General features: G+C 46.9%; 1 protein-coding gene across 1 annotated transcript; it reads right to left on the bottom strand.

Moving 5' to 3' along the window:
• Positions 1-11,422: 11,422 nt before the first annotated feature.
• Positions 11,423-14,833, bottom strand: LOC144118476 (uncharacterized). The gene is made up of 3 exons (XM_077651411.1): positions 14,741-14,833; positions 11,862-13,347; positions 11,423-11,536 (listed from the first exon to the last, which is right to left on the bottom strand). Coding segments are annotated over exons 1-3 (1,497 nt in total). The 5' UTR covers positions 14,750-14,833; the 3' UTR covers positions 11,423-11,534.
• Positions 14,834-23,400: the final 8,567 nt, after the last annotated feature.

Here is a 23,400-nt window from a genome sequence, read left to right as displayed (position 1 = left end):
AAAATAGGAACTAATTCTGAACAGTATACAAATTCCAAACATCAGTAAAGTGTAGTTTTGACTGAAAGTAAGGAGTATGCTGGCTTCAGAGGAGTGCCTAATTGTTTGTGGGCTTCGTATTTATTTATTTTCAGTGCTTTACTCGTACTCACTTTAGAATAGTTATTTGCGTAAAAAATACTTCGTCAAATAAAAAGGGAAATATTCTGCCGAGATGAGGGAAAAGCCAAGTGAGGAATGCGACAACTCCACACAGGCGTTTCTATGGTGTCTGCGCATACTGCACTGAGCAACAGTTGCGCCTCATTCCGGTGCAACTCATAACCAGCACATTATCATATCGCAGTCTCGCAAGATCACTGGTGATCACCACTTTTCCAGCTGATTGGCTGCACATGTTGTTGCTGGGACCAGGGCAGCTTGTGTTCCTTGAGTTCATCGACTGTCGCTTAGTCGTTGGACCACAAAGATGAGTTTATGACTGAGCCTCGATGACGATGAACGTAGAATGTCCGCTACCTTCGCCTCGCAAAGAGCCAAAACTTGCTTGAACGTGAGTAGGCGAGCTTGTTTTATTTCTTTAAACATCGGACTAGGCACCTAACCGAGCCCGGATGATTACACTGATTTCCAGCGATAATTTACACGTGTGTGTGTGTGTGTGTGTGTGTGTGTGTGGGGGGGGGTGATGGGGGGGGGGGGAGGGGGCTAGAGACGGGTGTGCGTGCGCGTGCTTCTCGGCAGTGTTGGGGTGGTGGATAACAATGATTGCACCCCACTAACAGCGATCCTATGTTCCGTAATAGCTCATTCAGCGTAACCACCTCGATGAGCTGTTATCATGCCTAAACCGCGCGCAGGAAATAACCTGGTGTCGCGTCTTGAATCCGAGCGCTGTGTACTGCTCAACTGCTACATGTATTCTCCTTTCTTCTTTTTTTTTTTAAAGATTCAAAGCCGCAGACTCACAGCGAGCACCTTCCTCTCATGCAAAGTACCAGCGCCCATTTCATTCGCAGCGCTCTTGTTGAGAGTGTCCGACTCTATCACGTGGACGAGAGAAAGTACGTCGGACGCTGATCAAAGAAGCTCGACCAAAATCAGTACGCACCGAGAATCGCCCGGGGAAAGCGCGAGCGGGAACTGCACGAGGTCCGCTACCAATGGGTCAGTTTGGGCACAACGCCTAGGCGCACGGCCTCCTGCATTCCCCCGAGGTTTTAGCATGACAACGCGGCCTCTATTCGTGGCTCGCAGAGTCGGACTGATTGGGTGTCGCTCGGGGTTCGACCGACTGTTCACCCGTGCATGCAGGCCCGCTCGCAAGAAAGGGAGAATAGGTGGGCGGTGGGCACACAGCGGATGGTATACCCCCCCCCCCCCCCCACTCCCCCCAGACTTGCACTTTCGGCTTCGCGCCCTGTCGGCCTTCAAGCGGGGTGTGTGTGCACACAGAGGCGCGGTTGGCCTCACCGTCTCGGACGGCAGCACGCGTACATACGGAGGCAAAAGGAGCGCTCGAGAGGCAGTAATTTGTTCTTCCATCTCCTCCCTCTCCCGAGCGATGCATTACAGTTGCTTTCTTTCGCCCGATTTCAATGGGTTTTTTTTCGCATTTGAGTATTTTTTCTCTCTCTTTACCGCTGGCCCCTTTGAATTGACGGAACGAGGCGAGAGCAGCGAGCCACGTGCAGGTGCCGGAGAGTGCTTTGCTGCTCCCCCCCCCCTCTCCCCCCCCCCCCTCGCCTGTTCTTCAACTTAACTCTCCCTTGCCATCATGCCTTCTTACTTTAAACTCATCGCCGTACCCGCGCAAGTTTTTACTTCTTACTAGAAATTCTTAGTTTTGTGGACACCCAAATCGAAGGTTGTCTTTTTCTCTTATGCTGTTTTCTTCGTGTTTCGTGTGTGTCGGCCACTTCCGAGCAACTCCGAGAGAAAGTGCTGCCGTCCGTCACCCAGAGTCCATCGTAATGGAGCAAGCAGTGTTTGAATGCATGGCAGTGCGTCGAGACAGATGAAACTGCGGCGTACTGTGTCATGGAGTGGAAGGCTCTTCGTGCAGTATACTTCGAGAACGAGGCTGCTGTTATCAGGTTTTAAAGAAGCCAACAATCGATTATATAGTAGCGTTCATCACTGTGCGCAACTATTTGCTCACAGGTTCTCTTTAGAACGTCGTATCGGTTCTTTGAATACTGCCACTTGTGTAGAACTCGGTAGTCAGCAAAACAGCGGGAAATTCTCGCAAAACAAAAATGGTAGAATGAAGCTAACATGAGGCTTACTTTGCCTCTTCATATTTTTTTGCCCCTTTTCTCTTGCGTGTCAGCGTTTTTTTTGTTTGCGCAACTGAGATCCAAACATCCTGCTGTTTTGATATACGACTGGCGATAGAAATGCCACTGCACATTGAGTACGTGCCATTTTTTCTTTTCTTTTCGTCTATCTAGAGCAATTTGGCTTTCGTTGAAAGAACGCGCTGCCGTAAACTAGTTTTTCTGATGTGCGCGCCAACATACTGCCACTCCGTTGACAAAAGCTCTCCTGAGCCTGTCCACAGAGCTTTCAGCCAGTATCCCAGCAGCGTCCACTGTATCATCCGCGGATTATCCTCCCCGTCAAAGGGGCGCCGCGGTCGGCGCGTCACATCATTGTGCCGGCGAAGAGCGGCGTGAAAGGGAATCCGGCGCCCTCCGCACCCTGTTTGCATGCGCGCAGAGCCGTCGACAACGCCCAGTTTGTTGGACAACAGTGGTCCCATGCGCTGCTGCTTCTGATGCGGATTTGCCACCACTGCCCCGCACTGTCGGCGAGAGCGACAGTGGAAACCCCAGCGGCCGATCCTTTCTGCTTTCTTCCGTGTGCCAGGAATGATGACCCCGATTCCCTCGCGGAAATTGAAAGCTGTTTGTGCTCGGTGCGGTCCGACGTTTTCCGCTCTCGAACAAGACCGGCCCATCTCCGCACCTCCAGCGCACCCGATTCCCATCGCTTCTCTGCCAGTCGCGGTGATGCCGGACTCAATCAACGCGTGGTGAAAGAAGTGAAACGAGGGTATCTATCTATCAGTGATCGCTTTCTCCTCCGCGGATGAGAGAGAGAGAGACTCAGAAGTGAAAGACAAAAAAAGAAAAGAAAAAGAAACCGAGTTGGCGCGGAGGGGAAGTACTCTGATGTGTATAAGGAACACGTGAAAGAGACTGGGCTTGCGGGTGAATGTATACACCCTAAACAACTTGGCTTCAGCTCATACGACGACCACATTACTTGCTGAGCCCTCTTTGCAGGCGCCGACTTCTCCTCGTGCATTACGTTTACTTTTATTTTTTCGAAGCAATGGCTGACCTCAGCCCTTATAGTCTTCTTCAGAGTCGTGGAAGATAAGATGTGTTGGTGGCTACCATACGAGGAAAGCCAAGGACGGAAATTGTCAAAATTGCCCCGGTTCCCCAATTCCGGGTGACGAGACGCGAAGGAAGGGAGCGCACGTTTTGAAAGCGCGCCCGCAGCCATCGATGGGAGCCCGAACAAAAGTTGAAGGAAGCGCTTTCTTCCGTGTGTTGCGTCTCTTGTACGCAGTGCAAGTTTTTACACACGGAGTACACAACATGCGTATGCGGTATTTCTGAAATGAAAGCCACGACCGAAAGGCAATACCAAACCAGCAAATAAAAAAGGATCGGACTACTGCATCGAGCACATGTTTGTAGCCGTGACACATTAGCTAAATGGCTCATATGGTAGGCGATTAACCCTGATTTTGGGGTACGTGTCCTCTGTCCTTCGCCACATGGACAATCCTGCTACAGCATATTCGGAGTACAGGCGAGGCTGCAGCATAAACTGAAATTGACTGCTGACACGGAACTCCTTAAAATTCATTTTTGGCGGCTGCGTTTTTATGGAGGAAAAACGCCAAGGCGCCCGTGTGCTGTGCGATGTCAGTGCACGTTAAAGATCCCCAGGTGGTCGAAATTATTCCGGAGCCCTCCACTACGGACCTATTTGTTCCTCTCTTCTTTCACTCCCTCCTTTATCCCTTCCCTTACGGCGCGGTTCGGGTGTCCAACGATATATGAGACAGATACCGCGCCATTTCCTTTCCCCAAAACCAATTATTATTATTATTAATATTATTATTACACTACCTTTCTCTTCCGGTTTTGCCCGTCGCGATGGCTCTGCGGCTTTTTGACGTTTGGCTGGTGATCCCAAGGTTGGGTGCTCAATGCCGGCCTCCACGGCCGGGTTTAGATGGAGGCTAAAGAAATATCGGCATTGTGCTCTGATGTACGATGTCAAAGAGGGCTATTAAAGACACCGGAAGGTCTGAATTAATCCGGAGCCCTCTACTCGGCGTCCCTGAATGCCCCTGTGTCGCTTCAAGACGGTAAAGCCTGTTTCGTTTTACCAGAGCGGTGCTTTTGTGGTAGAAGCCGAGCGTGCAGGCATCAGAAGCGAGTGGGTGTGGACTGTCACTACGTATTCTTTCCGGCATTTTGTTGGTGCCTTTAGGTGTTCAGCGACGGGCAGCGTCTGCAAAATCACCTTGTACTTTCTGCAATAAAAAAAAGTTTTCTTAGGATTAGCTCCCATGTCATGTGCATTTCTTTTCTTCTTGGTAATTACGTCTACTAGTTAGGTTGCACGTAGCGCTGCGTTTGGTTGCTGACACTGTTTCTTGCAGCTACGAGCGGCACCAGAACTGAGATGGCCAGCACGCGGCAGCAGCTTGTCGGCGCGTCCGCCGCTAGCAGCCGGATGAAGGAGTCGTAAAGCAGAGGAGGACGTCAGCGCCATCTGTGAGGCGACCTCGTCAACGCAGCGCCTGTGGCATCATGACGGACGTGTAATAGTGTTTGTGGTGCTGTACTCCGCGGTCTTTTTCTCAGACAGGAACTAATTCCGCGCAGTGCCGTTAAAGCTGAACGTGGCGTAGACCCAGTTGCAGTGTCAGTCACTCGCTTGACTCCATCCATTCGCAAAGATAATTATCGCCTTTCTTGTTTCGCACAGGCTTGATTCAGCATTCATTAAAGTTCTTACTCATAGGCGTGTGAGTTCTTACATAAAATAAGTTACTTTTTTCATTGCGCTTTAAATAGGAACTACGGCACAGCTCATCAAGAAAGGGTGGCGTCAGAGATATATGCCAGGTGCATTGAAGTTATATTACAAAAGAAGCTACTTTTTGATAACACCTTATATAGGGACTAGTGTGCGGCTCGCTGCAGCAGGAAAGCATTGTATCAGACATTTGAGGGAAGCGCACCACTAATTTTTAAAAACTTTCGCGGCAAAGTAATGCCAAAAATGATGTACGTCAGAAACCAGGCGAATCATGTTAACTAGTAAAGTGATTATCTAAATTATAAAAGTTAACGTTTTAGCTATTGCGTATAGACACCTGATTGCAATTAGAGACTTGTAGCCGGCCGTTAGTAATACCCATATCAGTTATTATAATTCCGAAAACGCGGTTACTTTTGCGGCTGTGGTTCAAAAAATGCCACGTGACATTATCCGCCCCGCCTGCTCTGCGGTGCTCACCGCTGCTCGCCACTTCACTGCTACAGCGAGGGCGGGGCGAAGAATGTCACGTGCGTCACGTTGTGACACGAGTTGATGGACGTCGCTCTGCGCTTTCCGCAGGCGCACGGTATCAGAATTACGGTAGAATTAGCCCACATTTTTGAGCCACAGCCACCAGTGTAACCTCGTTTTCGAAATTCTAATAGCTGATATGGGTATTACCAACGTCCGGCTACTAGTCTGTAATTGCAATCAGGCGCCTATAAGCAATAGCTGAAATGTTAACTTTTTGAATCTAGATAATCACTTTACTACCTAACATGATTCGCCTGTTTGCTGACGTCCGGCATCTTTGGTATTACTGCCCGAAAGAGCTCTCTTCGGTTGGATAAAAAAAAAAACATTAAAAATTAGTGGCGGGCTTCTCTGTAACATCCGGTACATATGCCAAGTGTCCCCAAAGGTTTCCAAGATACCAAGCCCGTCATCGTAGAAATCGCTGCGCCACACGATTCTAACTTAGTTATCCATGCTAGGAAGACCTCAGCATTCGCTTCTGAGATTCGCGTCACCAAGCTAAGGAAGCCATTTTGTAAAGAAAAGAAGCGCCACGCTCGCTTTGGAGGGCGTGTTGGCCCTGGCGACGGATGGCACGTACCACGTACAGGCTAAACGTTGCTGTATGGAATTACTCCGTCCGTGGGAGAGAACCCTCCTGTTGACATTGAGATATGGGTTCGCTATCCCGAAGCGCTGTGCAGACGTCCCTGGTCTTCTTGTTTAGCAACGACAAGTGAACGATGGTACCTTAAGCGCCATCTGCCAGTCAAGAGGTGAGGTAATGTTCCCGGTGTCCGGTTGTAGGCCAAGGTCTCGGAGGCCGGGAGCCATTTGGGAGAGGCTAATGAAATGCCATCGGTTTGTATTCTCCGGTGCTCCGTGTTGATGTGCGGCCACTAGATCAAAAATATACGTATAAAGCCCAGTCAGCACGGACTATCATGGCTCAGTTGTCTGATAGTAATGAGTCGTAATTATTTTAACTAGCCATGATTTCAATTTTCGTCTGTCGCTGTTCTACAGCTGAGTCCCAGGATGCGCTATTCTGCGCCGTGAGCGGTTTTGAAGGTCTGTGCAAGAATGTTCGGAGTCGGTTCTTCTTTTTGGACCCCAACTTTTTTATCCAACATGCTGCATGCTTTTATTCCAGCGGTTTCAAAAACACTTTACGCGAGATTATATTTATTTGGAGACTAATTTACAGGATGTAAAATTTATATAGCTCGAATTAGCGTTGCCATTTTCAAATGGCACCGCAAAAACAACGGGAACAAGGATAGGAATGCGTCAGACGCTGACATGGGGCATCTAGTACGTGCTTCATATTCCTACTCATTGTCTCACTGTTTTTCTGCAGCCATTTGGGAAGTTCCAACTGTTCCACGTGGGACTATGCAGCACATTGGAAACGGTGTCTGTGTGCGTAGACATAACTCATCTAATTAAAATCTGGTTGTGCATAGGAAGACAGAGCTTGCGTCTGCAAATCATCAGTCGAAGTGTACAAGCTGCTTGTATAAAAGCATGGTTCGGAGCCGGCTCGCTTCCTCCCCCTCAGTAATCATGCCAAGTAGTCACATTTTTTTTTTTGTTAGGACTCGGACTCGAGGCATGAACGCGTATAGGAGCAAGAAGTGTCACTGCTCTTTCAGAGAGTGTGATACCACTGATCGAACGGCCCGCGTATTGTCATTCATCAATAGTAACGACACACAGTGATGAAACACAAGCGAGCAACTTAAACCGAGAAAGCCTTAAGTCCAGGAGAGTCTACGGACCAAGCAGATGCGAATGCTGCTTTCTGGCTTTCTGCGGGGACATTGTCCATGCACGCAGGCGCCAAAGAAAAGCCCTCCAAGATGGACCCATGCAGTTCTTTTCCACCATCAGTTGAACGCGCCATCTCGCTGTCAGCACATATCCAGCAGGTCACAAATGTTGCTGACGAACACTAGAGGTAGAACGGCTATGTCCACAGAAGAATGCCGCGCAGGTGACGCATTGGGCATGGCCGTGAATCTAACGCCACTCCCTCTGGTGACAAGGCTAATGACAGATTAAGGACTCGGGATGACCCCGACATACATTCTAGAGCCTTTCAACAGGCAGGAGTGGACGAAACACACAAGAGCGACCAGAGGGACCAGAGCCATCGCGCAAGCTGGCCCGCCGACGCGAGATTCGCAACAATAGAAGGTCTAACACAGATTGGAAAGAAAAAGCGTCTTCTAAAGGCGCACGCAAGCCAGCCACCCAGCTTGAGAGTGCGCGCGAGACGCGTAATTTATGATCTCCTTGAACTTGGGAGCCGGCGCGCAGAGACCCGCTATGCACACAAGCCCGCGCATAACGCGAGGCCGCCCAGGACTTGTGCAACAATGGCGCCATCTCGTCGGCGGGGGAGCAAGCTGGAAAGCGGGCGCGCGTTCCGACGTGCGGTAACGTAGTAAAGATGACCCCGTAAGAATGCGCCAGGCCCAGCTTGAAGTGTCGTTTTGCGAACAATGCTTGGCCTCCGCGCGGAGTCCCTTTTCAAAAGCCGCATAAGAAGGGGGCGCTCTTGAACTTGAGCAGCGCGGTGTCAGGGGCAACCGAGGCCATAACCGTTCGTCAGAGAGGAACGAGGATGCTTCTTCCGCGCCCACCTAGCGACCATTCCGAAAGCAGCAGTGCGCCGCTCTTCAAGATGGCGCCGAACGGTGGCGGTAGCAGACGACAGGCGCGGGGGAAGCAGACGACGCCAGCTACACGTATCCACGCACGTGCTTGCATCCGTGCTTTAGGAAGGTAAATAAGAAACTTGCAGCCTTTCTTTTCTTTTCTGCAACGCACACGAAGTCATGTGCTTCAGCTTCCTTTTCCTTGTATTCAATTACGAAAAGAAGGGGGCCTTGAATTCGAGTGTCCTATTCCGTCTGCGCTCAAAACTATTCACTATAAGGAAGAAAGGAAGTTAAGGAGAGCAGGGGTGGACGGGAGAGGAGGTTTCAAGCCCTGAGAGGACATATTTTTTGTGTACTTTACCGACTATAGCAGTCAAAGTTTGTTGAACCCCGGCGTGCGCCCGATAGATTATCCTGTCTGGGCAACCATTTTCTGTGAAGGAAAATAAAAATAAAATATTGGACCACCTGTGAAGACCAGGACCGGAGTACATGCCCCGAGCAGCACAAAACCCGCACAAAGCCCCAGGAACAACCAAAGGGTACGCTGTACTTTTCTTGAAGATACACAAACGGAAATGTGCAAGAATTGTTCTAAACTCAGAAAAAAATATGTTTACTGTTCCAAGTTATTCTTTCTTCTTTTCGAGGTCCGTTGCTTTCAAGCTGTAAACTAGCACAACAAAATTAAAAGTATAACAAACTCATCTCCTCTTTAGACTACCCGCGAAGGAGTTCAAAGCATCTGCGTATGCAACCGGAGGGATGAAAGCGAATATTCCAGGAAAGGAATAAGAGGGCAAGAGAATACGCAGAAGCTACTCCTCGCTAATAGACTAACGTGGAGAGGAACAGAAAGATTGAAATTCCTTAGCGCCGTGAACAAGAGTGGTGACAGCGGAAAGACGAATGCGAACTGGGAGGCCAGGAAAAATAACAAAGAAAGATCAGCGAAGCATATCTACCCCCCTTGGAGCCTCACTGAACGCAAGCAACGAGAGCGGTGCGGGCATGCAGCCGCATGGTCCAGCTAGAATACAAAAACAACACACACAAAAAAGGAACATACCTTAGGGGGAAACTGACGAATTTGCATTCCAAAATAAAGTGGCGCACTACAACGGCGACTATAAAGGAACAAGACACGAAGCCAGGAAGAACTGATCGCACCTGACGAGACAGGGAATGAAAAATAAAAAGGGAGCAGGACCAGGCGAGTGGGGAGCGCTGGTAACTCGCCGGGCTTTCTGCGTCCACAGCTCGAGGCTCCCCCTGGAGACCACCGCCTCGGAGTCAGCTGTGCGGAGGATAGACTAGGCAGTTTTGTTGGGGTGCGACGGTGCATGAAGCGGTCCGCATACATAGTGCGGGGTGAAATATGCGTACGCGCCTCCTCCTCCTCCTCCTCCTCCTCCTCCTCCTCGGCTGTTGGAGGCTGACAACGTACCCTCTGTTGGGACGCCGCGGACGCAGCGAAAGAAAACGTGCTAAAGAAATGGAGCACACTAAAGTGAGCCTAGCTGTCTGACGTCCCAGTAGCCGGAGGACAGGTGGCTATCGGAAGCGCCGGCGGTACTTCGGAGACGGGGAGCTTATGGAGGGGGAGTGAGATAAAGTTCCGACAGCCATCTGCATGTAATGGAACGCGGTGACCTCCACATGGTTGCGACGAACGCGTTTATCGCTGAGTCGTTGTGTTGCGCGGGATGCACTAATTTTGTCAGCGATACTAATTGGAAACTATATACCCATGCTCATGAACGCTCAGCGCAGTAAATTGGGTGGCACGCAAGTGTAGACCCCCCTTTTTTAGAACCGAGATAAATTAAAATAAAAGCGGGATAGCTGTAATGAATATGCCCTGTTAAAGGGGTATTCATGCATTAACAGGGCGATTAACATGGTGCTAGTTAGCTCGTTAATAACTTTAAATTGTGAACTAACCTTTTAGAGACCGGTGTAGAGAGTTCGGAATCAGATCGTCGTGAAGTGCTAACGCATTAGACAGAATTTTAAAACAGTCGACCGTTCCTGAAGTTTTTGTCTCCAATTTTCATCTTTTTTTTTTTTTTGCCCCGATTCTGAGACTGAGCGCACAGATAGAGTTGGAACGCTTGCCCATGCGTTGGGCACATGGCATATACGGGACTGCGCGTTTTCGTTCTTTTGAACAGACGGCATACATCCTGGCCTGCATTCTGCAATCTCGCCATTCGGCTGGTCCTTTGTATTCAGCTGAAATCACTTAGAATTTTTCTACGTAATAAAACACAAAAGCTGCACGAGTAAACAACAAACAGCTGCTAATTAGCAGCTTGACAAAGACAGCTGCCCCAGTGTTTGTTCTCGCTGCTGACGTCTAACAGTGAAATCTTAACCAAAGGCGTCGCGGAAAGCAAAGCATTTATTAATTCAGCACGAAACAGATATTTCTCGCCGGACGCCAGAGAAGTTACAGAGGAGCAGTGAGGTCCACTCAGTACAGTTGAGTTGAGTTGAAGTTGCTTAATGCTGCTGGTGGGATTATGCCTACACTATTTTCAATGAAACTTCAATGGCTTGAATAGTTGTAACTTTTCTAGAGTTGCGCTTTTCGTGTGCACTTGTTAGCGCTGCGTGAATCTAGTAATCGTACAGTATGTATACCGTAATTCGAGGGAACACGAGAGATGGTTAAACCGGCTCCTAACGATGAGAAAATTGTTTCACCGCAAAGCACGTGTGCAGCTCCAGCCTCATCCTGTCGAGCTCTCTCCGCCTTCTTTTTTTTTTTTTCGCTTTGCTTTTCGCTGCGTTAAGAGCCGGTTTAACCATTTCTCGTGCTCTCTCCAAGTGCGACGAATACTCCACATGGTGGTTACTTCCCGGTGTTCTTTGAAACTGAAGGTGTGAAGCATTGAAACACGAAAATTGTACTGGATTCATTTTTTTTGTGTATGGTGATTCGTTATGAGAGACTATATCAGCTCTATCATGGCGGCGAATGCGAAGGTTGGTTTCGCAATTCAGGTGACGCTGTTCAAACAGGAATAGCCTGGCTAAATAGCGCCATGGAGAAGGAAGTGCTTAACCAGTGAAACTTTGAGATGTACCAGACAAGGCGCAAGTGCCTTACCGGGGCCGAAAAAAAAAAACATTACTCAAACGTAACGTTTGCATAGAAATATTTTATTTCCTATACAATTTGAACACCTAGCAGTCCTGATGTTACAGACTGCATAAATATGGGAAAAGGATGTCACCGGCGACTTCTGTTCTTTCGTCGCTTACGGTCGTCTCTGAAATAAAAAAGAGCAGAGTAACCAATTAGTTAACAGGAATGTAAATGTTGGAATGAAAACAGCACATCGAATTAAGCCTTTCTTTTCCTTTCCATAGAACCCGAACCATGAAGGTAGCAAATGTTTAGCTTTATACTCAGCACTTTATACTTATAGCCAAAGTTTGACCCTTATAGGCAACACAGCTGGTCACAGGCGTCGCAGCATCTGTCTATAATAACGACAGCTTTACCATCTAAGATTAGCACAAACTTTCAAATGGTTTTAGCTAACCTGTGGGCCTTTTGCGAATATCTTAACGCTCCCTCCACTGCGTACTCACATTTCTTCTTGTGGATCCTGGCGGTGTAGCCGAAAGCGTCGAGACCGTATCCGTAGTTGTGGCCGTAGACGGGAAGGCCGTGAGTGTATCCGAGGGCTCCGACTCCGTAGCCGTAGGCTGGGACGTGAGCGACGGTCGACACGGGACCGTGGGCAACAGCGGTGGTCACAGGCACTCCGTGAACGGTGTGCTGCTCAGTCACGTGGAAGGGGTCGGCCTTGGTCACCCTGGAGACGGCGGTTCCGGTGTGCACGGTGTGCACGGTGTGCACGGTGGACACGGCTGGGGCAGCGGCCAAAACGGGTGCGCCCTGGTAGACGCGGGTGAAGGCTGGTGCGGACTGGTAAGTGGCCACCTTAGTCACGGCTGGCACGGCGTGGACAGCAGTGGCGACGGTTGCAGGGGCAGCGGCGGAGAAGACGGGAGCGCTCTGGAAGTACCTGGTGATGGCTGGGGCGGTGCGGTAGGTGGCGAGCTTAGCGTATCCGCTGACGGCTGGGGCAGCAGCGACCACTGGAGCACTCTGGTAGACCCTGGTCACGGCTGGAGCAGTGCGGTAGGTGGCGACGGCTGGAGCAGCCACGGTGGCGACCCTTGTGACACCGGTGGTGTAGGATGGGACGGCGTGGACAGCGGTAGCGACGGCAGGGGCAGAGGCGTAAACTGGAGCGCTCTGGTACACCCTGGTCACGGCTGGAGCAGCGCGGTAGGTGGCGACGGCTGGAGCAGCCACGGTGGCGACCCTTGTGACACCGGTGGTGTAGGATGGGACGGCGTGGACAGCGGTAGCGACGGCAGGGGCAGAGGCGTAAACAGGAGCGCTCTGGTACACCCTGGTCACGGCTGGAGCAGCGCGGTAGGTGGCGACGGCTGGAGCAGCCACGGTGGCGACCCTAGTGACACCGGTGGTGTAGGATGGGACGGCGTGGACAGCGGTAGCGACGGCAGGGCCAGACGCGTAAACTGGGGCGCTCTGGTAGACCTTAGTCACGGCTGGAGCGGCGTGGTAGGTGGTGTAGGCGGGTGCAGCCTGGTAGGCGGCCACCTTGGCAACGGCGGGCAGGCCGGAGACAGCAGACGTGACGAAGGGAGCGGTGTGGTACTGGCGGGTGATGACTGGCGCCGACCGGTAGGTGGCGAAAGCTGGGCTGGCCGCCACGGTGGCCAAAGCTGGAGCGGCGTGGTAGGTGTTGGTCACCCTGGACACCGTGGAGTAGGCTGGAGCGGCGTGGTAGACGCGGCTCACCGCTGGTGCAGCGTGGTACGCAGCGATGGTAGCGGGAGCCGAAGCGACGACAGCAGCGGTCTTAAAAGCTGGTGCGCCGTGGTACGACGCGACGTGAGCGACTGGGGCGGAGACAACGGCAGAAGTAGAGGGAAGCCCGTACGAGGCGCCGTACGGAAGGCCGTAGTCATATCCCAGGCGGTACGACGGCGAGTACGCGGCAAAGGCGCTGGTGGCCAGAGCCAAGATTATAGCTGAGATCTGGAAACGGGGTAAAAAAAAACAAACAACACATTTGAGTGGTGTAGATAACAGGTTGGAGGCGAAAACTTAAAGGCCTGTAAGAACAGCTGTTTTAAATATAATAATTGGTTTTTTAGGGAAACGAAATGGCGCAGTATCTGTCTGATATATCGTTGGACACCTGAACCGCGCCGTAAGGGAAGGGATAAAGGAGGGAGTGAAAGAAGAAAGGAAGAATAGGTGCCGTAGTGGAGGGCTCCGGAATAATTTCGACCACCTGGGGATCTTTAACGCGCACTGACATCGCACAGCACACTGGCGCCTTGGCGTTTTTCCTCCATAAAAACGCAGGCTGTTTTATGCGTCGAAATAGCTTTAGCGATTGTGACTGAGATGAGAACCGCAGACATTCAGATGGCTCAGTTATATTTTACGGCACTAGCCTTTGGCAGCGAGTGGGCGCCTGAATTTCGCAGTTTAGGATATCGACAAGAGACCTGACCATGCATTGGGCTCTGCTATAGCTTGCAGTAATTGTGAATGTTGGTATGTTGGTTATACAGAGACATGGGCAGCTATTACCCGTACCGGTCGTCATTAAAAGCTGACTCAAAAGTAGGCAGTTTCACAAGAGTAGCTATCTGGAATCTTAAAGTGGAAATTCTCATTATGGCGCTGATCACAGGACCACTGGAACGCTTATCTTTGCCTATTTGCTTCAAAAGTCCAGTGTTTAGCTGTAACACGGGACACCTGAAACAATTTGAAACGTTTTCTCTAAATGCTTTAAGTGAAACCTGCTCTTTTGCCGTGCAGCTGTGTGGTTTCCTATATCGCATGGTGTTTTTTATCAGAAAAATGTCATATAAAAGCAAACACAATCTGCATGGCGCACGAGAGCACCATTAGAAATACTGTACCGCGGTTTTAAAGGTGGGGCCCTGCGGCCGGCTCATTACTATATAGATCTGTGCGTACTTGTGAGGACCGGACTATTCATTCTAATTTTGCTTTCCAAGCAAACAAAAGCCCTTGTTCGCTACCCCGTTTTGTAAAGTCTGCGTGTCTTCAGCATGCACACATCATTCTTAACGTGTATGCACGTTATGCCCGTAGCAGTCTGAATGTCGATATCAGATGTGGAAAAGCGGGCAAAGCACAATACTTTTCTCGAATTATTTCTCCCCCGTTTAGTTCTTGCACAGACATGATTTTTGCACGGTTTACTGGTTATACGGAGCAATATAAAGCAACCAACAAAGATTAGTAAGTAACAAATTGTGGGCTAATTCAACTGCAATTATAAAGGACAACCTGTCGGAAAGAAAATGCTTTGGTCCACCTAACGTGGTCTCTGGAAAAAGGACGCTTGCGTCTGGAAAAGCGATCGCAGGCATGGTTGGCTACTCACTCCGGTCATGGCTGGCTGTGCTCTGGAGATGCTGTGATCGCCGATGCTCCTCGGTGTGCGGCTGCTCCCTTATATATACCCGATCGAGAAGCCAGTTGAGAGGGAAAGTTGTTTTCGGCGGAGAAAAATTTTGCGCACGCAAATGCCGGTAAACAGAAGATCAAAAAATCGGATCAGCCCTGTTCAAGAGCGCACTGACAGGTGTTTATCTTTCATCGGCCGACGACACCGTAAAAGACGTATTCATGCCAACCGACATCGGTGTGTTGCATGCGAGAGCATGTATCTGAGAGAAAGGCAGCAGTGTTTTTTCCAGGCCTTCCTTGGGACAAGCGAGTGGTACAAAGAAAGAAAGAAAGAAAGAAATAAAGAAAGAAAGAGTGGGAAGACTCGTGTGCATCTCAAGGAAAAAAAGAACTAAAGACTAAAGGTATGCTCTTGGAGTTACACCACGATCGCTTTGCTCGACTTAACCGCCTGACTGAAAATCACGTTCTTCGAAGGCTATCCGAGAAAATTCCTACCGGGGCAGTCGACGACGCCCAAAGCAGCTGAAAAGAAGGAAAAAAAAGAAAATGAAAGCTTTAAGAAGAATTACGGCGGAGTAGCAGAAGCTCATAAAAATTCAGTTCATTCCGAAGTTCGACCGTCGAGCAGGACGCCACGGGCTGGTTCATTGTGTTGTGCAATCCCAAGTGAGCGATCGCTGGTCTTGCAAAGTGAAAAGCCGCCAACTTCGCGGTTTGCGCACATCGCCTTTCTTCAGTGCGGCAACGCTGAACTTTTTCTCGCCGTGTTTCTCGTGATATATGGGCTATATTAGTTGCTTAACGTGGAATAAATTACTTGTCTGTTTTCTGCTCGACAACGGATTGCATGTAAAAATGATATATTACTGATTGGAGCTCGATAATTCTTTCTTTAGGACAGGGTGCGTTGTTGTTCTCTACACAAATGATGAACTATGCCGATAGATACCTGAAAACATCGCATGCAATTATCCGGATGTTGGTCTCAGCCTAAAATGGCGGGTTGTTGCGCAGCTGGAGACCATACGCTCTTGCTTGGTACCACTTTGTGTAACACTCTGTATCTGGGGTGTTATCAAGGACAACCAAAGGAGCAGTGCTCAAAGCTGAGTGCCGATTGGCACGAGTGCGCAGACTGTGCCGGTACAAAACGACAATAGGCGAAGACAATCCAGCTTTTGTTTGCGTGTCGATGAAGCGATTTGCGAGTTATTGTCGTGAGTTGTAAGGCCCCTGTTTAGTTCGACCAGAAAGGACCAGTATCGCTTTTGGAGCATTGTGGACCTGTTGCGCCGATAGGGACTCATATAATTAGAAGAATTTATATTAACTGACGAGCATGTATGTTGAAAATTCTGCTGCAGAGCGTACCCAATTGCTTTGTTTGATTTTAACTTTGATTATTTCTTCAAAAAGTTCTCAAACTTGCCATGGAAAGTTTTTCTGCTACCTTTGGAGGCCCATCTTTACCTAAAGCCATAAAAAGTTTTAGGGCTGATTAAAAAAAAAAATCATACTTTATATTTTATATTCTGTCACGATATCTTACAGCATTTCAATGTTCAGAAACACTGAAAACGTATTGCGTATTACTGGTGTAATAGAACACCTTTAATAGCACTTTTAATAGAGCACCTGTAATAGAGCACCACAATATTGTTCTCGCCAATTGTGGTTAGGAATAACATAAAAAATCTTGTAACTAAATGCCCGAAAATTTCTAGAGGACATTTCTAATTGCCCTAAAGAGCGCCCAGCTAATTCCTGTCTGTTTCTGTTTGATTCACTTTTCCAAAAATTTGCAAACTTGGAGCTCATGAAGTTTGTGCTAAACTTGGTGGTAAGAAAATAAGTTATTGCTAGCTAGTTTACGCTGCATTGCATACGCGATTATTTAAAGAATAATGTAAAATTCAATGATTTAAACCGTGCGGATAATAAAACTTTAACGCGCAAGCTTCAAGAAAGCGCAGAACAAATTGGTGTTATCGGTTGGAAAATATCCTTCTAATATTATTTTTGAATATATATATATATATATATATATATATATATATATATATATATATATATATATATATATATATATATATATATATATATATATATATATATATATATATATATATATATATATATATATATATATATACACAAGAGGCAGACCCCTTGGGCTGTATAGTTTTGACAAAGACTGCATACAACGGCGGGAGTTATTTTTTGCTCCGATGGGGAGTTAAAATTAACAACATACTATGTGGAATTTCTATAATTTGCCCAATAACTAAGTAAGCCGTGAAATACGGTCAACATTTCTGTTCGCAAGATAAATGTTTGTGCCGCTCCAAACGCGATATAACCAATACTAGAACACAAGGTAAAAGGTTTTAGCACTTTGTATGAGCAACACGACGCTTCCACTTTGTACTGGTAGGCTTGCGGCGATCGTCTGCCCTTCGTGCCTTAAATGTTCGATGCGATCTCTGGAAACACTATAATAGAAAGATTTTGCTGCATATCAGAATAATGGGCCATTACATGCAATATTTCAGTAACAGTGGCTTAAAATTTTCCAATTTTCAAAATTCTTGCCCGAGAAAGCTGGCCTTTCAAAATTTTCAACGCATTACATTGTTAAACTTTTCAATTTACCCATAACCCAAGTGGGTAAAAAGCGCAATATTTAAAAAAAGAGCCTCTTTAGACGTGCTATACTTAGTACGCCAACAATTTACATGTTGCAATTCTTATGAACATTTATATAGTGACAAATACTGAACACATTGTAAAAACTTTATTTTTTTAAAATCTGTACTCAAAGTTTCTGCGGTTCTGTGATTTCTTGAGGTTTCTTTTTAATAGTTCCATATTCATAAAAGCTACGCAAGTGAATAATGAATTATTTAGTAAAAGTAATAAATTATTTCGGTAAGAGTGGTCTGTGATTAGAACGCCATATCCAGTAAATACAGTCCAAATTGAATTTGTCATCCGTGCCCCGTTAAGGAAAATAGTCGAGAACAAAGGTGTCTAAATTTCTGGAAAATACACGAACTCGCTATTTCAGTCCTGAAAGATGTCCTTAACCTTCCTTCTGGAGCTGTATCACTTTACTGTATAAACGCGTTCCTCGTATTACATCGTCATGTGTAAACGCTTTTTCCCCGGTAACTGGGCAGCGATGTGCACGCCTTTGAATGAGCTACGCTTTCCGAGAAAAGAAACCAGGCCTCCTGGGAAAACGTTCCTGTCATCGTGCTCACCGCACTACAAACCGCTACTGAATGTGCTTGGAAAAAAACACCACGACCGAAATTCCTCGCTGCACAATTTTCCCCGTAGGCGTATGGAACGAAACGCACTGGCCGCAGGGCATCGCTCGCGATCAAACACCGAGGAGTGTATGGCGGCGTGTATGGCCGCAGGCTTGTACTTCCACGCGCTTTACTGCAGGAAGGAATCAATTTAGCAGATAAGTAAAAACGACTGCAAAAGGTGTGTCGTACGCAGAAATTCTGGTCAAGTAAAACTCTAGTTTGGGCGAGTTGGTTCATGTTGAAAGAAAAACTGGTAATGGCGCAAGAAACGGGGACACAGCAGGCACACAAAAGACAGGACTGACGCCAACTTACAACTGGGGTTTATTGCACCTAGCCTGCCTTTTATACCACAACCAAGCCATATCAACAAATGCGTAAACGTTGTACATATCAAACGGCAATTCATCGAACACTGGCAACAAAGTAACGCTGATCACTACAGAATCTAATCTACACAGAGCTTGGGAAGCCAACCTTTTTTCTGGCCAGCAGAAATAATAACAACATCATCCAAGGGGCATGACAAGTCCACACTATCAATTTATGAAACGCGTGAAAAAGGCGAAAAAGAGCACGAATTGAACGACAATGAGATAAAACACCGTGAAAAAAAAAGATGACAAGATGACAAGCGGCGCTGTATCTTCAGACTTCATCCCTCATTATTGTCATCTTTTTTTTTCACGTGGTTTTATCTCATTGTCGTTCAATTCGTGCTCTTTTTCGCCTTTTTCGCGCGTTTCATAAATTGATAGTGTGGACTTGTCATGCCCCTTGGATGATGATGTTATTATTTCTGCTGGCCAGAAAAGAAGTTGGCTTCCCAAGCTATGTGTAGATTAGATTCTGTAGTGATCAGCGTTACTTTGTTGCCAGTGTTCGATGAATTGCCGTTTGATATGTACAACGTTTACGCATTTGTTGATATGGCTTGGTTGTGGTATAAAAGGCAGGCTAGGTGCAATAAACCCCAGTTGTAAGTTGGCGTCAGTCTTGTCTTTTGTGTGCCTTCTGTGTCCCCGTTTCTTGCGCCATTACCAGTTTTTCTTTCAGCAGAAATTCTTTTCGGTGTCAGCCAAAAATAAATTAAGTTATCCCGTATTTGCTTTCTTTTTAGTCCAGAACTGCTTTTAGCTAGCAGGTATGTAAGCTTGACATTGCACAGTATAAATTGTTCTGACTTGTTTGATACATGCTCTTTCGAAATAAAAAAAAACTTTTTATAAATGCCGCTGTGAACATTCTTTTTATTTTTATTTAATAATTTTATTTTTACCTCATGCAAGCTAATGAGGCAGTATATTAACCGCAAATAGAAGATATGCTCATTGCCTGCGCAAGGAGGTCTCAGTGAAACAACGATAGTAAACCGGAGCTCCGAATGGAAGAACTTGTAATTAAGTATTATTACTTTAGAAGCGACATTTTACATAAAATAATGCTAAAACTGCTAAGCTGCTGGAGACATACTATTCTATTGGGAGAATTCATTTTAGTTCCTTAATTGAATATTTCATTCGCTTTAGACGTTTTTTCATTGACTCAACCGCTGCCGCGGTGGCTCAGTGGTTATGGCGCTCGTCTGCTGACCCGAAAGACGCGGGTTCGATCCCGGCCGCGGCGGTCGAATTTCGATGGAGGCGAAATTCTAGAGGCCCGTGCACTGTGCAACGTCGGTGCACATTAATGAACCCCAGGAGGTAGAAATTTCCGGAACCCTCCACTACGGCGTCCCTCACAGCCTGAGCAGCTTTGGGACGGTAAGCCCCCATAAACCTAAACCATAAACCTAAACCTTACCGACTCGAAACTGTGCACAGAAAATGTTTTAAACCGCTAAAAAAACTGTGATGCGCTGATTTTTACCGGAAAGGCTGTCATGCTGACTCCTTTTACCTTCGCGAATCCAGTTTGTGTCCTCCATATTTGTATAATTAACGAAGTTAAATCATGATTTTGTAATTAATCAGAAAGGATTGGCCTTTATAGGCTTGAATACAGCGCGGTACAATGCACGCTGGCCTTGCTAGACAGCACGCCTTCTTGCATTCGTGTCTGCAGTTCCCGCCGGTAACAATTCACATTAGGCCTCTTATGCGAATGGCACGTCGCCAACCTTTTGTCGCCTCATATCTAGGCAATTGTCGTAACCGGAAATCATAGCGCAATATATGCTTCGCACTCCTTTTTTGGACGATCAGGCTGCCGTTTCAAGGCAGTACGAAATTTCCGAATGCGATCACGTCGTAGGCAAGCAGTGAGGCTGCGGGTCGAAATCACTCAGCAGCGTCATATTGGTCTGCGTTTGTCGCCTCTTAGTAGCATGCGTGCACACTTAGTGACTAATTTGTTGATTTGAAAAACTTACTTTGACTCGCATCTTTGATGGCAAATAAAAAAAAAATAAAACCAGCTGACTTTAGCTGAGCGCAAAAGGGTCAACGTGCTCGTTACGAATATTCCAGAGATGTTTTGCACATTTACTGCGTTTATCTCAGCTCCAGATCACGTACATGGCATCAGTAAATGTTATTTACTTTCCTAGCGTTGCTGGAGCAGCTGTACAGACTGGCTGATTTTCTCTTGCGGAATGATTTGCTGTGGCAACTTACGTTCTAGGACATCTACATACCTATTCGATCGCCAGTGGCTACTGGCAACCGGTGCGTTCAACCCACTTTTTTATAGCTAGACGTTTGTGTAGTTGATATTTTGATTTTATTTTCATTTGCAGCGTGATTAATAACGTTCGCGCTTTAATCGTTTCACTTTGCCGGCTTGCCACTGTAATTCTTCTTTCTCCTTCAGTGCGTCATCGCTAGCGTGATTCGGCGTGACGTTAAATATATGGCCGACAGTGGAAGCAGTTTGATCACGATGCATTTAATTTTGTGATCTATTATTTAATCATTACGCTTAATCAGCAAAGATGAAATACTTATTTACTGTATTTTCGTAGCGCACACAGCTTTACTGATCATTATGGCTTGGTGTAAGCTTCGTCGTAAAGTTCATCGCTTCCAGACTGATAGAAATAAGAGTTTTCCTCTGCGTTAGCCTTACAGTGAGGCAGCTGGTATATTTTTACTAAGGCCTCCATGGTGGATGTTTTTCCAACGCTGCATTAGCCTGTAATGACCCGCTGTTTACTGTTTGCAGAAACAAGGCCTATTTATTGGTCTGTAGCAAGCTAATTTTTTGTTAAGTTCTCTGGTGGGGACACCACGACCGTTCACATTGAAAGATTCGAGCGACGTTTTCAAGTAATCGTAGATTCTGTTCGCACAACAGCGCTTCCTAGGAGAGCAAAAGGCTTGAGTGGACACTACACAAGTCGTCATAAAAACACGGGAAATGGAACATAGGCTACGAAAATACTGAATACAACGTGCGGCGCTAGGGCACAAATTTACCCCCACAGTTTAGGTGTGGTCCCCGCAGTGCTGCGTAGCAGCACACCAAAAGAAATTTCTTATCTTGTACTTGCGTTCAAAAGCACGAGTTTACAATGTTTCTAGACAACGCTCGCTAGTTATGCATATTTAGACTTTTCTGTTTTCATATAAGGAATTCGCGTTCAATGTGGTTGCTTCGTTTCCCGCGTCTAAAGGATGTCATAGCTAATCCAGAGCTATGACAGAGAGTTGGGTTTTAACTTATAAGTCAGCCGGCGCACTCAAGTCAACTTAAGATAATTGATATGCGAAGCATTATTAATTTTATTAAGACTTCAAAAGGGCCACGCAGTTGAACCGTGCAGAAAGGTGGGCCAGTAAATTATTGCGCAGGTGTATCAGCTACAATCGGAACGTACGGTTGCAGTCAGAATTCTCTACAGTGTCCCTGTAAATTAGGCCGTGTATAGTTGCCTTCTGGCAACATATTCGAATATATCATTCGACGCTCGATCCTGACAGCTTTCGTGGCATCCTTCAAAGAAGTTTCTGTTATGAAATACATCTGCTTTCGGAAAGTAAGCTGCAAATAGGTTTTTAAAATATTGGCACACTTGTATTTCAGAAAGTAAATGAACTTGCCTCAGAGACCAGAATTTTATACTACTACCGTCAGAACTTTGCTCATCATGTGCGTGTTGAATTTCGGCTTTAATAGTAAACATTCACTGATTCAAATTCAGAACAATGCGCACCGTAGAATGGCAAAAAAATGTGGTCGAGTTGGTGAGGGATCATGACAGGAGAAAATTGATGCGCAAGTAGCACAAGACACAGAGCGGTAGTGTTCGTTCTCTGTAATTTTGAGATGTGTGTTCGAGCCGTGATATGTCATCATAATTTTTGGGGGATAAAATTAACGCGGGCTCAGTTCTTGTACATTCTGTGCGTATTTAGACAAGCTAGAACAGAAGCAGTTACTGTCTTGCTGGTTTTCCGCTTATAGCATTGATTGAACGGTTAAAAAAAGAATGATAGTCTCCTGAACCTTGAGTAAGGTATGCGCAATGGTGCTTTAACTTTAGATCAATAACGTGGCCTTCATTTGCTTCTTGTTTTTAGCAAGCATTTGAAACGTGCCTCACAGTGGCTCTTTCAACTATATCCTCAGTAGTGTTTACTGCTCAATCTGCGAGTAACTTGCGCTCGCAACGTGCGTACATTGTACATCGCCGGAATATTAAAGAGTCGTTCCAAGGAACTTTGGAAACATTGAGCTGTGAAACAGGGATATTGTAAAGAATGACCGTGTTATTGTGAATACCTTTGAATCTTGCATAACATTCTAGTTGTTAAACCGTACCGTGAACAAAAACGTCCTCTTAATGCTGTTTTGTCGCCTATTTTAATCAGCTATTGACTCTATGCTGCTCATAGGAGGGTTTAATTGCTTCGCTTACGTAAGAGGCATTACCGTCGGCTGCTCCTTGAAGAAATAAATTGGGAGGAGGGGGGTGCTCTCTATTTTGCGCTGTTGCTTTTTTTTTGAAAAATATGATGCACAATTAAAGAAACGAGGGTCATGTATTTTCGAAGTATTATTTTAAATAAAATCTCGAAAAACCAGGCCTTTTTGATGCCAACAGATGCCGAATCCGCATTGCGTTCATAGACGTACAAACTTTCCGCCATTGCCACGCAAGTGCAACCAGGAAACACACGAACAAGGGCGCCGAACCATTCAGTGTTTATTGCCGCGCTCAGCTCTATCTTGCCATTTATGCCTGCTGGGAAAGACCAGGATGCGTTGCGTAGCGTTAACTGTAGTTGCGTGTTCCCTGCCCGGCGTTATTTTTTTTTTTTTGCCGTTCAGTCCCATGTCGTAAAGAGCCGCAAGCGCAGTACTACTTCGTACT

This window comes from Amblyomma americanum, chromosome 2 (assembly GCF_052857255.1).
Source record: "Amblyomma americanum isolate KBUSLIRL-KWMA chromosome 2, ASM5285725v1, whole genome shotgun sequence".
In the NCBI taxonomy this organism is placed as follows: domain Eukaryota; kingdom Metazoa; phylum Arthropoda; class Arachnida; order Ixodida; family Ixodidae; genus Amblyomma; species Amblyomma americanum.
The sequence above is the reverse complement of the archived record's forward strand: the minus strand, read 5'-3'. Positions and strand labels throughout refer to the sequence as shown.